This window comes from Manacus candei, unplaced genomic scaffold (assembly GCF_025592945.1).
Source record: "Manacus candei isolate 608988 ecotype Guabito, Panama unplaced genomic scaffold, ASM2559294v1 h1tg000016l, whole genome shotgun sequence".
Classification (NCBI taxonomy): domain Eukaryota; kingdom Metazoa; phylum Chordata; class Aves; order Passeriformes; family Pipridae; genus Manacus; species Manacus candei.
In genome coordinates, this window is record NW_026138064.1 from 3,731,314 (window position 1) to 3,743,376 (window position 12,063).

A 12,063-nucleotide genomic window follows, 5' to 3' on the forward strand; every position below is an offset into this window, starting at 1 on the left:
TTTCAGAGAATATTCTGAGTTGGAAAGGATCCACAAGGATCATCAAGTGCAACTCATAAGTGAATGGCCTGTACATGGATCAAACCCATAACTTTGGCATTATTAGCACCGTGCTCCAACCAATTTAGCTAATCTCTGTGTGGGTTCTTACACTGCTGCTTGACCAGATATATTCTCCATATTCTGTACTGAATTTACTAATTTAGTTCTTAGAACAGTTTTGTGAACTCACAAACTCAGTGACTCTTAAGGGCTTGCAGAGCCTTTAATTAAAATTCTGTACAAAGACCTTGTTCTTCATGTACTCCATTGCTTGTCCTAGGTGAGAATTTCCAACAAACACAAATCCCAGGAGCATCTGGGTGCACAATGATTGGCTAGTCTGGGAGCATAGGGAATGCCAACACCCTTCTCTGCAATTGAAGACCAAATGACCTGCAACCCTCTTGGCAGGACCACTGGGATCAGAGGGAGGACAGAGCATGGCCTCTGCATGGGCAACACCCAGTTACTCATATTACCTAGTCACACATAAACCGTGTCCAAACTTTGTGTGCATGAGATACCACAGAGGTTATCGGTGGAGACGGGCGGTATTTCAGGGAGGAGCGAGTCAGCAAGAGATGGCTACTCGAGAGATGGTTACTCAATCCATCCTCACAGTCGTGTACGAAGAGAAATGGCATGCGACACTAAAGCTTGCTAGGGAGTATCAGCACAGGTGGGATGAGAGCAGGAGCCGGCTGCGGCCGGGGAGGGCGGGGAAGGGGGGGCGGTGCGCGGCGGCGGCTCCGCGGCGTGTCCCGGCCGCTCCGCCCTCAGCCCGCGCCGGGCGGGCCCGGGGGAAGTGGGGTCCCTGCTCGCCGCCCCGGCCGCTGCTCCGCCCGGGCCCCGCGCCCCGCGCCCCGGCCGCAGGTAGGACCGGGCGGGAGGGGATGGAGCCCCGGGCCCTGCCCGCGGCTCCTGGAGCAGGGTCGGCGACTGGGCCCGGGCCCAGGGAGGTGCCGCAGGGCGGGCGCGGTGCGGGGTGGGCCCGCCGGGGAACCGCGGGGATGCCGTCCCCGATCGGGGGGAGCCGCTCGGCACGGCCTGGGCCTCCAGCGGGCGGCGGCCCTGGCGCCTCTGTGCCCTCAGAGCCGCGGCGGGGCCGCCCCGGGCGGCGGGGCCGGGGCAGAGCCGGGGATCGCGGCCCCGGGCGCGGCGGGGCTGGGCCTGCAGGAGGAGCAGGGCAGGTCTGGGAGGACACCGGGGCGCTGGTCCCGGCCGCCGTGTGTGTGCGGGGAGTGCCGTGTGTGCAGGGCCTGGAGCCTGCGGGGAGGCCTCTCCAGGGCGCTTTCTCTGCCAGCCAGGAGTAGCGGTGTGAGCGGTGGGAAAGCCGCAGAGTTCACCTGTTAGCACCTGTATCCAGTGTTAGTATATATATGTATTTATATATATGTTTTTAGTATACATAACCATTTATACATCTCTTCAATTGCAACTTATCGCCACGGGCAGTCCCCATGCTCAGGCAAGTGATAAACTTGAATATGACCTCACTAGTAACAAAATGCACTAGTGCCCAGCTTTCTGTGTGTAACTGTAATAAGTCTTGCTTAGTGAAGAGTAAAGAGAGGCTGGGAGTTGTGTTTAAATGTTCACTGTGCTGCCTGTGATGCTCGCTGACTGCCCTTGTGCGCTCTCAGGTGCATTGAAGAGTTGCTCTACAGAGTATGGAACTTGCTCAGCTGCTTTTGGTTCGTTGTAGGCATGTTTTACCAATACTGTCTCTGCATATTAAGATATTGGGGGAGTGTCTCTGTACAGTTGAGGTGCTGTTTTGAATGGTCTACAGCCGGTCTTAATTGTTTATATATGTTATTTATATGCTATTTTACATAGGGGTTTATCTGGCACCAGTGTGTGTATGTAGCTATTATAAGGAAAATAGGAAATTATGTACGTTAGCAGATGTTTCCCATGAACATGTCTTTGTCAGGGTGTTCTCCAGAGTGGGCCAGTGTGTCATGCACACCCATACATATGTGCTGGCATAGCTGCCTGCAGAAATGAATCGATGGCAGAAAGCTGCTCCTCCCACCACCGCCCTCCTGCTGTTGGTGTATTTTGAACCATATTCTGTGTGACGTGGTGTGCTTGCTTAATTTTATTTTTTTTTCCCCCTTGAGGGAGAGCCTTTTTTAGAATAATGAAGATGGAGGAGGGCAGTTCTTGTAGTGGCTGTGAAGCAGAGAGAAATGAGGCAGTGGCAGTGCAATCACTGAAATTAAGTTCTTGTATAACAGCACTGACGTTATAGCGTGGCTTTCTCCATAATCTCTTCCTTGACTAGCCTTATGCTGCTGGTCTGACCACCAGGCATGCATTATCACATGCAAATGCAGTGTGTTATGGCAAAGTCAGATGAACTCAGTGTTCTGGGACAAAGATTTCTGTTCACACTAGTTGTAAGTTTAATAGAAATTTACTGTACCTTCATGTGCTGTTGGACTTTTAATAATTATTATTCCATACTTGCATGACTTAAATATTTACTCTTAGGTAGCATTTCGATAGGGAAGGAGCATTTGAGAAGTAGGCAGACAACTTTAAAGCCTTTGTATATGTAACTCTCCTGAACTGGAGGAAGTGACCTTTAGTGATGTGATAGCATAAGTGAATTATACACCCTGCCAACAAATATCTAAGTATCTGCTGCAGATTGTATCAAGTTAAGACAAAGAACTAGCAGTTTTAAGTGCTTCTGTTAAAAAATAAAACTCAGAAAACTAAATTGCATAGATTAAACATGTTTTTCTTGATATCTTTGAGTAGGTCTTATTTTTAAAGTGTATTTATTTGATTAGCTGTTCTGAGTCTCAAAGGGCTTAGTATGGTTGTTTAGGTTGGTAGTTTCAAAAAAATGTCACAGAGCTGTATTTTGAGACTTGGCAATAGAGAATACTCCCCAACATGAATTTCTTATCTGATACAAAAACAATGTAGATCTTTAGTCCCATTATCATCTTGGTTTTTAAAGACAAAAATAAGTATGCAGTGAAATCTGTAATACTTTAAATACTCTGCTTTTTTGTTCTGTTTTGTTTCCTATCTATTATTTCTGACAGGCAGTTTAGTTTTTTGTTGACAAGTCAGGTTGTTCGGGGTTTTTTTCTAAGTGGTCTAACCTGAAACTAGAGAGAACTTTCAAAATGAAACTTAGATATTGATTGATGAAGAAATGGAGACAGGAAATACAGAGAAATGGAAATGCAATTGCAAGGAAAACTCACTTACTAGCTAGCTAAAGAATAAAAACTATGTTTTACAATATGCATCAGCTTCTTTATATGTATCTCACTGTTTCATCTTTTGATGAGTAACAATGGTAAACAACCACCTTTATGCTGGCCAGGAGCATCATTTTGCTGACAGAGTGAGTGTTCGTCTGTGATTCCATCCAGCAAGAAAGTCCCATTGTTCGTATGAAAGACTAAATATTTGAGAGAAGTTATCCTCTGTTAAACACTTCCATGTAGTATTGCTTGGCAAAGGGATGCTAAAGTGGCCTTCTTTCCCACCATTTGCTTTTACTTTTCCTGCTTCCTAAGTCTGCTCATACAAAATTCATTAGCTCAGTCAGACTCTTGACATTCCATCTGTCTCTCTTTTGTGTAAATTGTATGCTCTGCCATGCTGGTCTGGTCTGAGCTAGTCACTGGAGTTGCTAATTGTAGTTCCTCAGTAATGCACTTATGATCCTCCTTAATTTGAAAAGGTAGTTTCCTGGGTCATAATTGTTTTCTGTGTAAAGCTACATTAATAACAAGAATTAACAAACTGGTTAAATAGTTCTTGGTACTCAGAGTAGGAATAAATTGTTAGAAATTCATGTAATCTTCTTTTTGAAAATATAATTCCTAGTTCTGTGTCAACCATGTGGTATTTATTGTCTAGTATACTGGAGAGGTGAATGGCTTAACACTTTACCTGTTGACAAGATCACCCCCCTCCAAAACTCCCCTATCACCCCACCCCATTTTACTGGTTGTTTTGTGGGCTTTTGTTTTACATCACATTCTGCAGTTACTGCACTGGCTTTATTAATTCAGTAACATCCATTCGTCTGTTTTCTTAAGGCCTGTAGAATTATAACATATGCCTTATGCATGATTTCATTTTCTTGCTTGTGATTTTGAGGAAGGAAATCTGTCCTAAACTTAGTTCTTACTCCATTTGAATGTTGTCTTATGCAGTGCAACAATTTAATGTTACTTCGGTTCTCTTTAGCTTAGAGGACTTTGGAATTTCTTCTAAGAGAAAGAGCTGTCGAAGAATGTGTGTATTTTATTCATCCCTTTCTTACTTGTTCTCTGTGATTTATTTTTTTTTTAACTCATATCTCTACAAACATGGTATCAGTCTGTAAAACAAAGCGCTGTTAAGCAACATAGTAGTCTAAGTCCCTTCAGCAGAAGGTAAAGAGGATGACTAAAAACAAGCATCCTTCTCTGGAAGAGTGGGCAGCAATATCACCAACTTGCCCTGTCAGCCTGGGAGCTGACACATCTCAAGGTCTGTGGCCTTGCTGCCTCAGCTTTAGAAAAATAAATGTGACCCCTTTGTGGATGCTCTTACGTAGCTGGGCTTTAGCTTGATTTTTTTTTCCATTTCACCCAAATACTTCAGTTCGTTTAGTTGCAGGTTGGAAATAATTATTTTCAGAAAATTTTGCTGTACAAATATGTAACTCCATCAGCACATTTCAGTGACAGAGAAACAGGGATTTCCAAGAGCACATACTACATGAAGGTGATTTTTTTTCAGACTGCCGGGGGAAAGATGTAGGCCTTGTTTTTTGCCCTTCACAAACAGAGATAGTTGAAATGATTAAAAGTGTGTGACTGAGTTCACATGTTCTTCACACATGATGGGTGACTTCACTTACTCCTGATGCTTGATAGACAAACATTATATCTTTTAAGTGCAATGTATATATTGAGTAATAGCAGCATAGAGAAGGGAAAGTCAAAACTGGCCTTATATCTTTATTCAGTATGTTTGACTCCTTTACAGAGTTGGTATCACTGAATCTGTTGCCATCTCCATTCTGCCGTTTGCTTGTTGCAATTACAGCCATTTTATCAATTAGATAGATCTCAGTGGTTCTTAACAAATATTGTTGCCTGCAACAATAGCGGGAAATAAAAGATTGATTCTTAAGAAAAAGTAAAATCTGCTTGCTGGATGGATAGAAATTCAGTGCTTATCTAAAACAAAAAAGGGCATTTTCTCAAATCAATTCAGAGTCTAAGTGAGGAGATAAGTAACAAATGCCAAGTTACAAGGAAGCAGTTATTTTGTTGAGAGCAGTTGATGATGGTAGTTTCAAAATAATGCAAATTTTTTACAGAGCATGGGAGTGTCAAAGGAGACACCTCTTCATCTTTCTTTGTCTTTAAATTCTGAGTAAAAAGTTTATATTTTTAAGTCACATTTCTTTCCTCAGAAAGACAGTAGGTAATAAATGTAACAGAAAAAAATAACCCAAACAGAAGATGTTATTGAGTGCAGTGAGGCACATGGTGAGAATGCATTTCAACAACAAATGATTTACAATGCATATATTATAGTGTGGTGTGATGTCAGGCATTAATGTGTCATAGATGCCTGGTTTTCGTTTGTGCCATGCTGTGGGAATGGCATAAGTGATATCTGACACCTTTGTGTCAATAATTCAATAATCAGAAAGCCTTCGTATTTGCAAAATGTGGCGATTTTGAGGATTTTAACCTCAAAGAACTATCCCGAGCATATTAATGTATTCTTTGAGGTCATACAGTGATTTATAGTATTTGATCTAGGATTTCCCTTCACTGTTTCTTGGCTCTGTATTTTAGACAACATTATCCTTATTTAACTGGATCGGGCCAGATTCATTTTTATGCAGAGCTTGCTTTATATTACAAAGAGAATTGATAAAACCTTGTAAAATTTTACTGGAGTGAATTGTATTCTGGAAGCACTTCTGGTGTGTATTGACCGAGTGAATCCTCTTGGTAACTGTTATTTTTAGTTATTTTCTGTGTTTTTTAAATACGTGGAGGAACAGCAAAGGAGAGGATATGCCATCTTGTTCCTCTTCTCTTTGCTTTGATTCAGTAATAAATCTCTAATTATGAATTACCTTGAATTGGCATCACTCTGTTATTCTCTTTGACAAACAAGAAGACAAACCAGCTGCGATCTGAAGAAATAATCTTTTTAAACTGAAGTACTGTCTTTTCCAGTATTGTAGTTGCTGCTGAGAATTACTGATGAGCTTACATTACTAAACACCAGTGAACATAACAGAAGTCATCAAGTGCTTTATAACTGTAGAAATGGTTTTTTTACCTGATAAGCATGTTGAAGCCGTATGGCAGCTTGAGTAACTCAAATTTAAAAGTCTTGGGAAAGAATAGCTTAGCACGTACATACTGAGTTTTGGACCTCTGCCTGTGGGACTGGCCAGTCATTCCTGTCACCAACCAGTAGTACTGTTCCCTTGAGCTTTTCATGTCTATGGCTCCAGCTTCTGGTGCTACTGATGCTTTTGAGTGTCTGACAGATTTCTTGGGTTTAGGGCTGTTCTTCAAACTGGAGCACAGAAACTGGAGTTGTGCGGTTCCAGGCTGAAGAACAGACTGGAACTTTCTCTCTTGAAGGCTTCTCTGCTCTGAGTTCGGTTTGTAGTGGGTTTGGCCAGTGAGGGGTAATTGTTGGGCAGTGAGCTGCTGACTCCTTCCCTCCTGCTTGCTTATTTTTCGAAGTTGTTTTCTGTTATCAGCGCACGCACCCCCATGTTCCGAACAGAAGTAAAAGCATTTTGAAAGGTGTGTTCTGAGAAGGGCCTTTGTGTTACTTTCAGGTTTTCAAGGCCTTAACTTGAAAAGTGCATGAAGACATTTCTTCCTCCTTCCCTTTCTTTAGGGCACATATTGCTGTTGCAGGTGATTGTTAATTTTGGGGGGTTTTTTGTTGGTTTTCCTGTTTATGTGTGACTAGATAATATGATTAATTTCCAACCTTGCTGTATGACTATTTTATTTATACTTTTTTGTAGCATAATTTCCGTTTCTTTTAACAGAACAATTTGAGTCTTTGTGGAAGGTTCCTGGAAAGATTTCTAAACTGCAGGGTAAAAACAAGCAAGAACAGATACTGAGGATTTCTTGGCTAAATCCATAGGATAGCTGAAAGTTTTAATGAGAAATTTTTGTGCTACGCCTCCCGTAATCATGGTTGCTGATGGTGCAAAATTTCTACTTAAGAAATTGCCATTAGAGTCTTTGACTCAGTGGCTGAAACCTCATCAAATTTGTTGTCTCATTGCTTGGTATGGTGCTACATTAGGAAACAACAACTGCTTCCACTGTTCTGAAAGTGTTAATTGACTCCATAAATATACATTGAATTCAGTTAAGTATAATTGGCAACATTATTGAGTTTTATGTGGACTTTTTTCAGTGAGAAATTTCAGTGTTTGGTATTTTAATTTTTTATTTAGCTTTTGCTGTATTAGCTGTATTGTTTGATTCACAGAATTACAGAGTTGTTACAGTTGGAAGGGACCTTTGGAGATCATCCAGGCCAACTCAAAAGTGCTAAAAAGCTCACTGATGAAGTGTATCTGTAACAGTTATGCTACACAAAAATTGGTAATGAAGAATCTTAAGCAGACCACGATTGTGAGAATTAAAAGAACACTTAAGACTGAAGGAACATTACTAATAGTCTCTCCATGTAGAAGTTTGTTAATGGCAAATAAAATCCTCTTCAGCAGAACTATGGAGATTTTGTTTGCTCCTAGTTTATTAGCATAGGGGGCAGCAGGTTGGTTTGAGACTAAGCAGGGAAGCAGAGTTGGGAACATTACTTGAACTGCTCCTTCCCAGTCCCTGAACAGAAACAAATTTTTCATAAGGGTAGAATATTTTCTTTTGCCAAGTGATATTTGCATCTAATGGCAGAAGATTGAGTGAAGTGTTTCCTTGTTTGTTGCTGCTTTGCTACTTGGCCTGTGACCTCCTAAGGCTCAGAATGGCAGCAAGTAGCAGTTTAAAAATTGTTAATAGCAAGTTTTAAGTCAGTTTCATTTGTGAAGCATTACTGCACTTTTGAATGTGGTTTATGGTCGTGTAAAAAGAATTTCAGAATTGTTTCTGCTTGACACTTGGATAATAAATTTGCTTTCTTCTTTGAGTTTCATTGCCTTTGAACATGACATAGCTATGCTGAATTTTTTTGTGAACTGTACTGACTAGAGAGCCACTAGATTCTGTTTAGAGCAGAGGTGAGGTTGACAATGAAGAAAGCATGGATTTGGAAAAAAATGTGACCTTTCTGTTTTGTGAAGTAACTGTGTCACTGATATGGTTTAGATGATACTGAAAACGAAGAAATGAAAAGGCGGCTTTCCTGTTTTCTTGAGTATACTGGTGTATATTTGCTGTGATAGTGACCACATCTTTCCATGTTAGAGGTGGTAGTGGCTTGTGTGACATCCTGCTGAGCATAAGTCAAGGCTGAATAGAGAAGTACTGGTCTGGCTGATACAAAATCCCGTTTTTGCAATCCTCTCTCAGCTCCCTGTGTTGCATAAAGGCTCTATTTTCTGACCAAGCTCTTTTTATTTTTTAGGAGGATAGCCTTGTGTTTAAAATGGAAGTTGACATAAATGGAGAGTCCAGAACTGCCCTGTCCACTCTCCCTGTGCCTCTTGCAGAGGTGGGCTCTGCAGGCAGGACGGAAGCTGAAAAGCCCCGCTGTTCCAGTACCCCCTGCTCGCCCATGCGGCGGACAGTTGCAGGATACCAGATTCTCCACATGAATTCTAACTACCTGGTGGGCTTCACAACTGGAGAGGAGCTGCTGAAATTAGCCCAGAAATGTACAGGAGCTGAAGAGAACAAAGGAGAATCTGGGCCAAACTTGCACTCCAAGCAGCTGGATCCAGGACTTGCACGCTCCTCCCGTTTGTACAAAACGAGAAGTAGGTACTACCAGCCATATGAGATCCCAGCAGTAAATGGGAGGAGGAGGAGGCGGATGCCCAGCTCAGGGGATAAATGCAATAAAGCTTTACCATATGAACCTTACAAGGCACTTCATGGTCCCCTGCCTCTCTGCCTTTTGAAAGGTAAAAGGGTTCATTCAAAATCCCTGGACTACCTCAATTTAGACAAAATGAGCACTAAGGAACCTGCTGACACAGAAGTGCTACAGTACCAGCTCCAACACCTCACCCTTAGAGGGGACCGTATGTTTGCAAGGAATAGCACATGAGCTGTCATCTTGAACTTAGAAATGATTTCTCATCCTTTCTCTGTTGCTGCAAAAGTCCACTGTTGTACTGTGTACATGACTGTCCACATTGTAGGTGGTTGTATCAGCTAAATATTACCAGAAAGTAATTTATTTGAATAGAGTCTTGGCAATGCAATGTGTTACAAATACTTGGAGGGAGAAATCTTTCCTGAGCAAGAAGCTTCTGATGCAAATTTGACTGCAATCAGTGGATATTTCTTTGGACACGTTTGAAAAAAAAAGAAAGCTTTTGATTTTTGGTTTGTTTTTTTTTTTTTTGTACAGCTAGATCTACTATTTACAGTAATTTAACACTGAAAAATTGGTGATGTCTGCTTGGTTGTTGCTAATTTTGGCTTGACCTTAGAAACTGTTCTTGGATAAGTATTCAAGTTTAGGAGGTTCTTTGGTTTTACTTTTTGTTTCTGTATTCTATAGGAAAATGAATGGGTTTTGACAGCATGGAAAGTGACTAAATAAATCACTTTCTATTTAAACAAGCTAGTTCAAACATTTTTAGACTGTGCTTGTGCTGGTGATGAGGGTGAGATTTGCTCATAAAGCAAACCTTTGCTACTTGAATCCTCTTCAGTTATTTTTTTTTTAATCTCTGCATGGAAGCAATTGCTTTACCTTTCCTATAAAACATGTTCAGAATGAGTATTTGGGTTCTTTAAAGCAAATCTTTTGAGGAGTGAAGATTTTTTTGTTATTGTTGATTTTATTTTTTACGTTGTCTTGAGAGACAAACTGGAATGTTTGCACTGGTATGTCAGTAATGTTTTTGGTTTTAATTTATGATTTCTCTACCATGTATAGTAGCAGAAGGTGTCAAATAACTTCAGCATAGATTTGGAAATTCTGTTGACTTGAAGCACTGAACACTTGAGATCTGGAGGGCTCATTTTATTTGACAGGGTGCAAGTGAAGTATTTCTGCATCAACATTGAAGAGATAATCCTGGATTATTCAACAGAGTAGATTGAATACACCAGCTTACTTTTGTTACTTAATGAATTTTTATCCAAACATGACATCAAACACAGGTTTTGACAACTGTATTCCTAGATGTATTTGAAACATTTTAATAACTTATGTTTAAAAACGAAAACTAGTTTTTTTTTTAGATGCAGTCTGTTAGTGAAGGAGTGTGCAACTTGATTTTGGCTGATGACCACTGCAGAAGTTAAAAGTAATGTCATGCTGGTTTTAAATGTAAATTATTTGATCAGTTGTTTCTGATAGAAGTAAGATTTGTTTTGTTTGTTTACTTATCACTCAGAATGAATGGAAAGCACTAGTTAGTGCATGTGCTATGGAAAATGAAAAGTTCTAATTCTGTCACTTACTCCACAGTTTTAAATGAAGGCAGCCCAGTAGTGAGCATTTTGTGGTTGGGTTATCTTTTGTTTAGGTTTGTTAGAAACATTACAAAAAAAGTGTATTTTTGAAAGTTAACTACACCTGTGTAAATTTAATGTATCGGACAATGACCTTGAAAGTAAAGTCTTCCTATATAGTCTTTAGTTTGAAAAACAGAGTATGGTCAGATGCCAAAGAGATGGGGGTTTTGTTTAAGGAATAAAGACCATTGTTTATTGAAATACCCAAGGAAAATGTATTTCTGGCTGAAAAATAAAAAAGGTGGTATAAACAGCTATTGTTGTGGAGTTTTTTGCTATGCAGGAGAAAGTGGTCGTTTAAAAAAATACAGACCAAGGAATATTTAAAAACCTGAAAGGAAGGATCCTGAACTTCTGTGAAATAGATGCTTAGGTTTGTTACTTTGTTTCAGGAAACGTGCCTCGCATTTACTAGTGTTTTGTGCTTGTTTCTGATGTCCAGTGCTGTAGTTGTATGGCTACGCTGAGGGAGAGGTTGATGGCTTTCTAGCTGAGTTCAAACGTAAAAAATGTGTTTGTATTTTATCTGTTTTGGTGATTTGCTAATGAATGTGCTCAGACATGGTTATGTTTGCTTAACTCATACGCACTTGCAGCTCTCATAATGTGGGAAATACTACCGATACGACCTATAATAGAGACTAAGTAGAGAATTGTTAGTGGATAACTTAATTGTTTTTTCTAACATTCAGTGGTACCAAAGAATCAGAAGCAATTATCCAACGTAATCAATTTTTAAATGTTTTATAGCGTGGTCTGGGTGAAGTCAGTTAACTTCTCCTTAAGGTGTGCTAAAGCAAAAGTAGAAGAAAATAATCTTCAGTGAGAATATAGGCAGTAAAAACTAGAAAAAATGCTTTGAAAATGTATAGTGGAGCTATATAACAGCTACATAACAGCTTGGAAATACAAGTTGTTATAAACTGCTGTAAGAAAAATGCAGATCCAAAACTGAAAAATGTAGATTTATTACAATGCTAATAACTTTAAAGACAATGTCAAGCTTGGCAACCAGCAGTAAAAGAGCACATTTCTTTGCTTGTTGTCTGAGCATTTGGCAAGTACAGTTTTATTGATGTTTCTTTCTGGGGACTGACTTTTTGCATGATAGTTTTCTGTGATTTGATCTGTTAACTAATCTGTTAGTTTCCATGATGTGTGATTACACTGAACACTGTAAGAGTGGCACAAAAGTGTCTGTTAGACAGACCCTCAGAAGAACACAATAATTTTTGGATTATTGATTTTTTTCTTCCCCCCTCTCCCCCCCGTGTCATAGTACATTTTTTTTAGCCAGAGGTTAATGTGAACTTTCCAAGTCCTTGAAAACCTT

The 12,063-nt window shown here is 40.2% G+C and overlaps 1 protein-coding gene across 3 annotated transcripts; it reads left to right on the forward strand.

The window, feature by feature from the left end:
* The first annotated feature begins 548 nt into the window (after positions 1–548).
* On the forward strand, positions 549–10,983 carry MACIR (macrophage immunometabolism regulator). Of its 3 annotated transcripts, none has more exons than XM_051782702.1 (2): positions 549–721; positions 8,662–10,983. In XM_051782702.1, the coding sequence occupies exon 2, from the start codon at positions 8,683–8,685 to the stop codon at positions 9,304–9,306; it is 624 nt and encodes a 207-aa protein (XP_051638662.1). In that variant the 5' UTR covers positions 549–721; positions 8,662–8,682; the 3' UTR covers positions 9,307–10,983. The 3 variants fall into 3 exon arrangements, with proteins under 3 accessions (XP_051638662.1, XP_051638661.1, XP_051638663.1); XM_051782701.1 differs by lacking the exon at positions 549–721 and adding an exon at positions 800–915; XM_051782703.1 differs by lacking the exon at positions 549–721 and adding an exon at positions 1,230–1,409.
* The last annotated feature ends 1,080 nt before the right edge of the window (positions 10,984–12,063 follow it).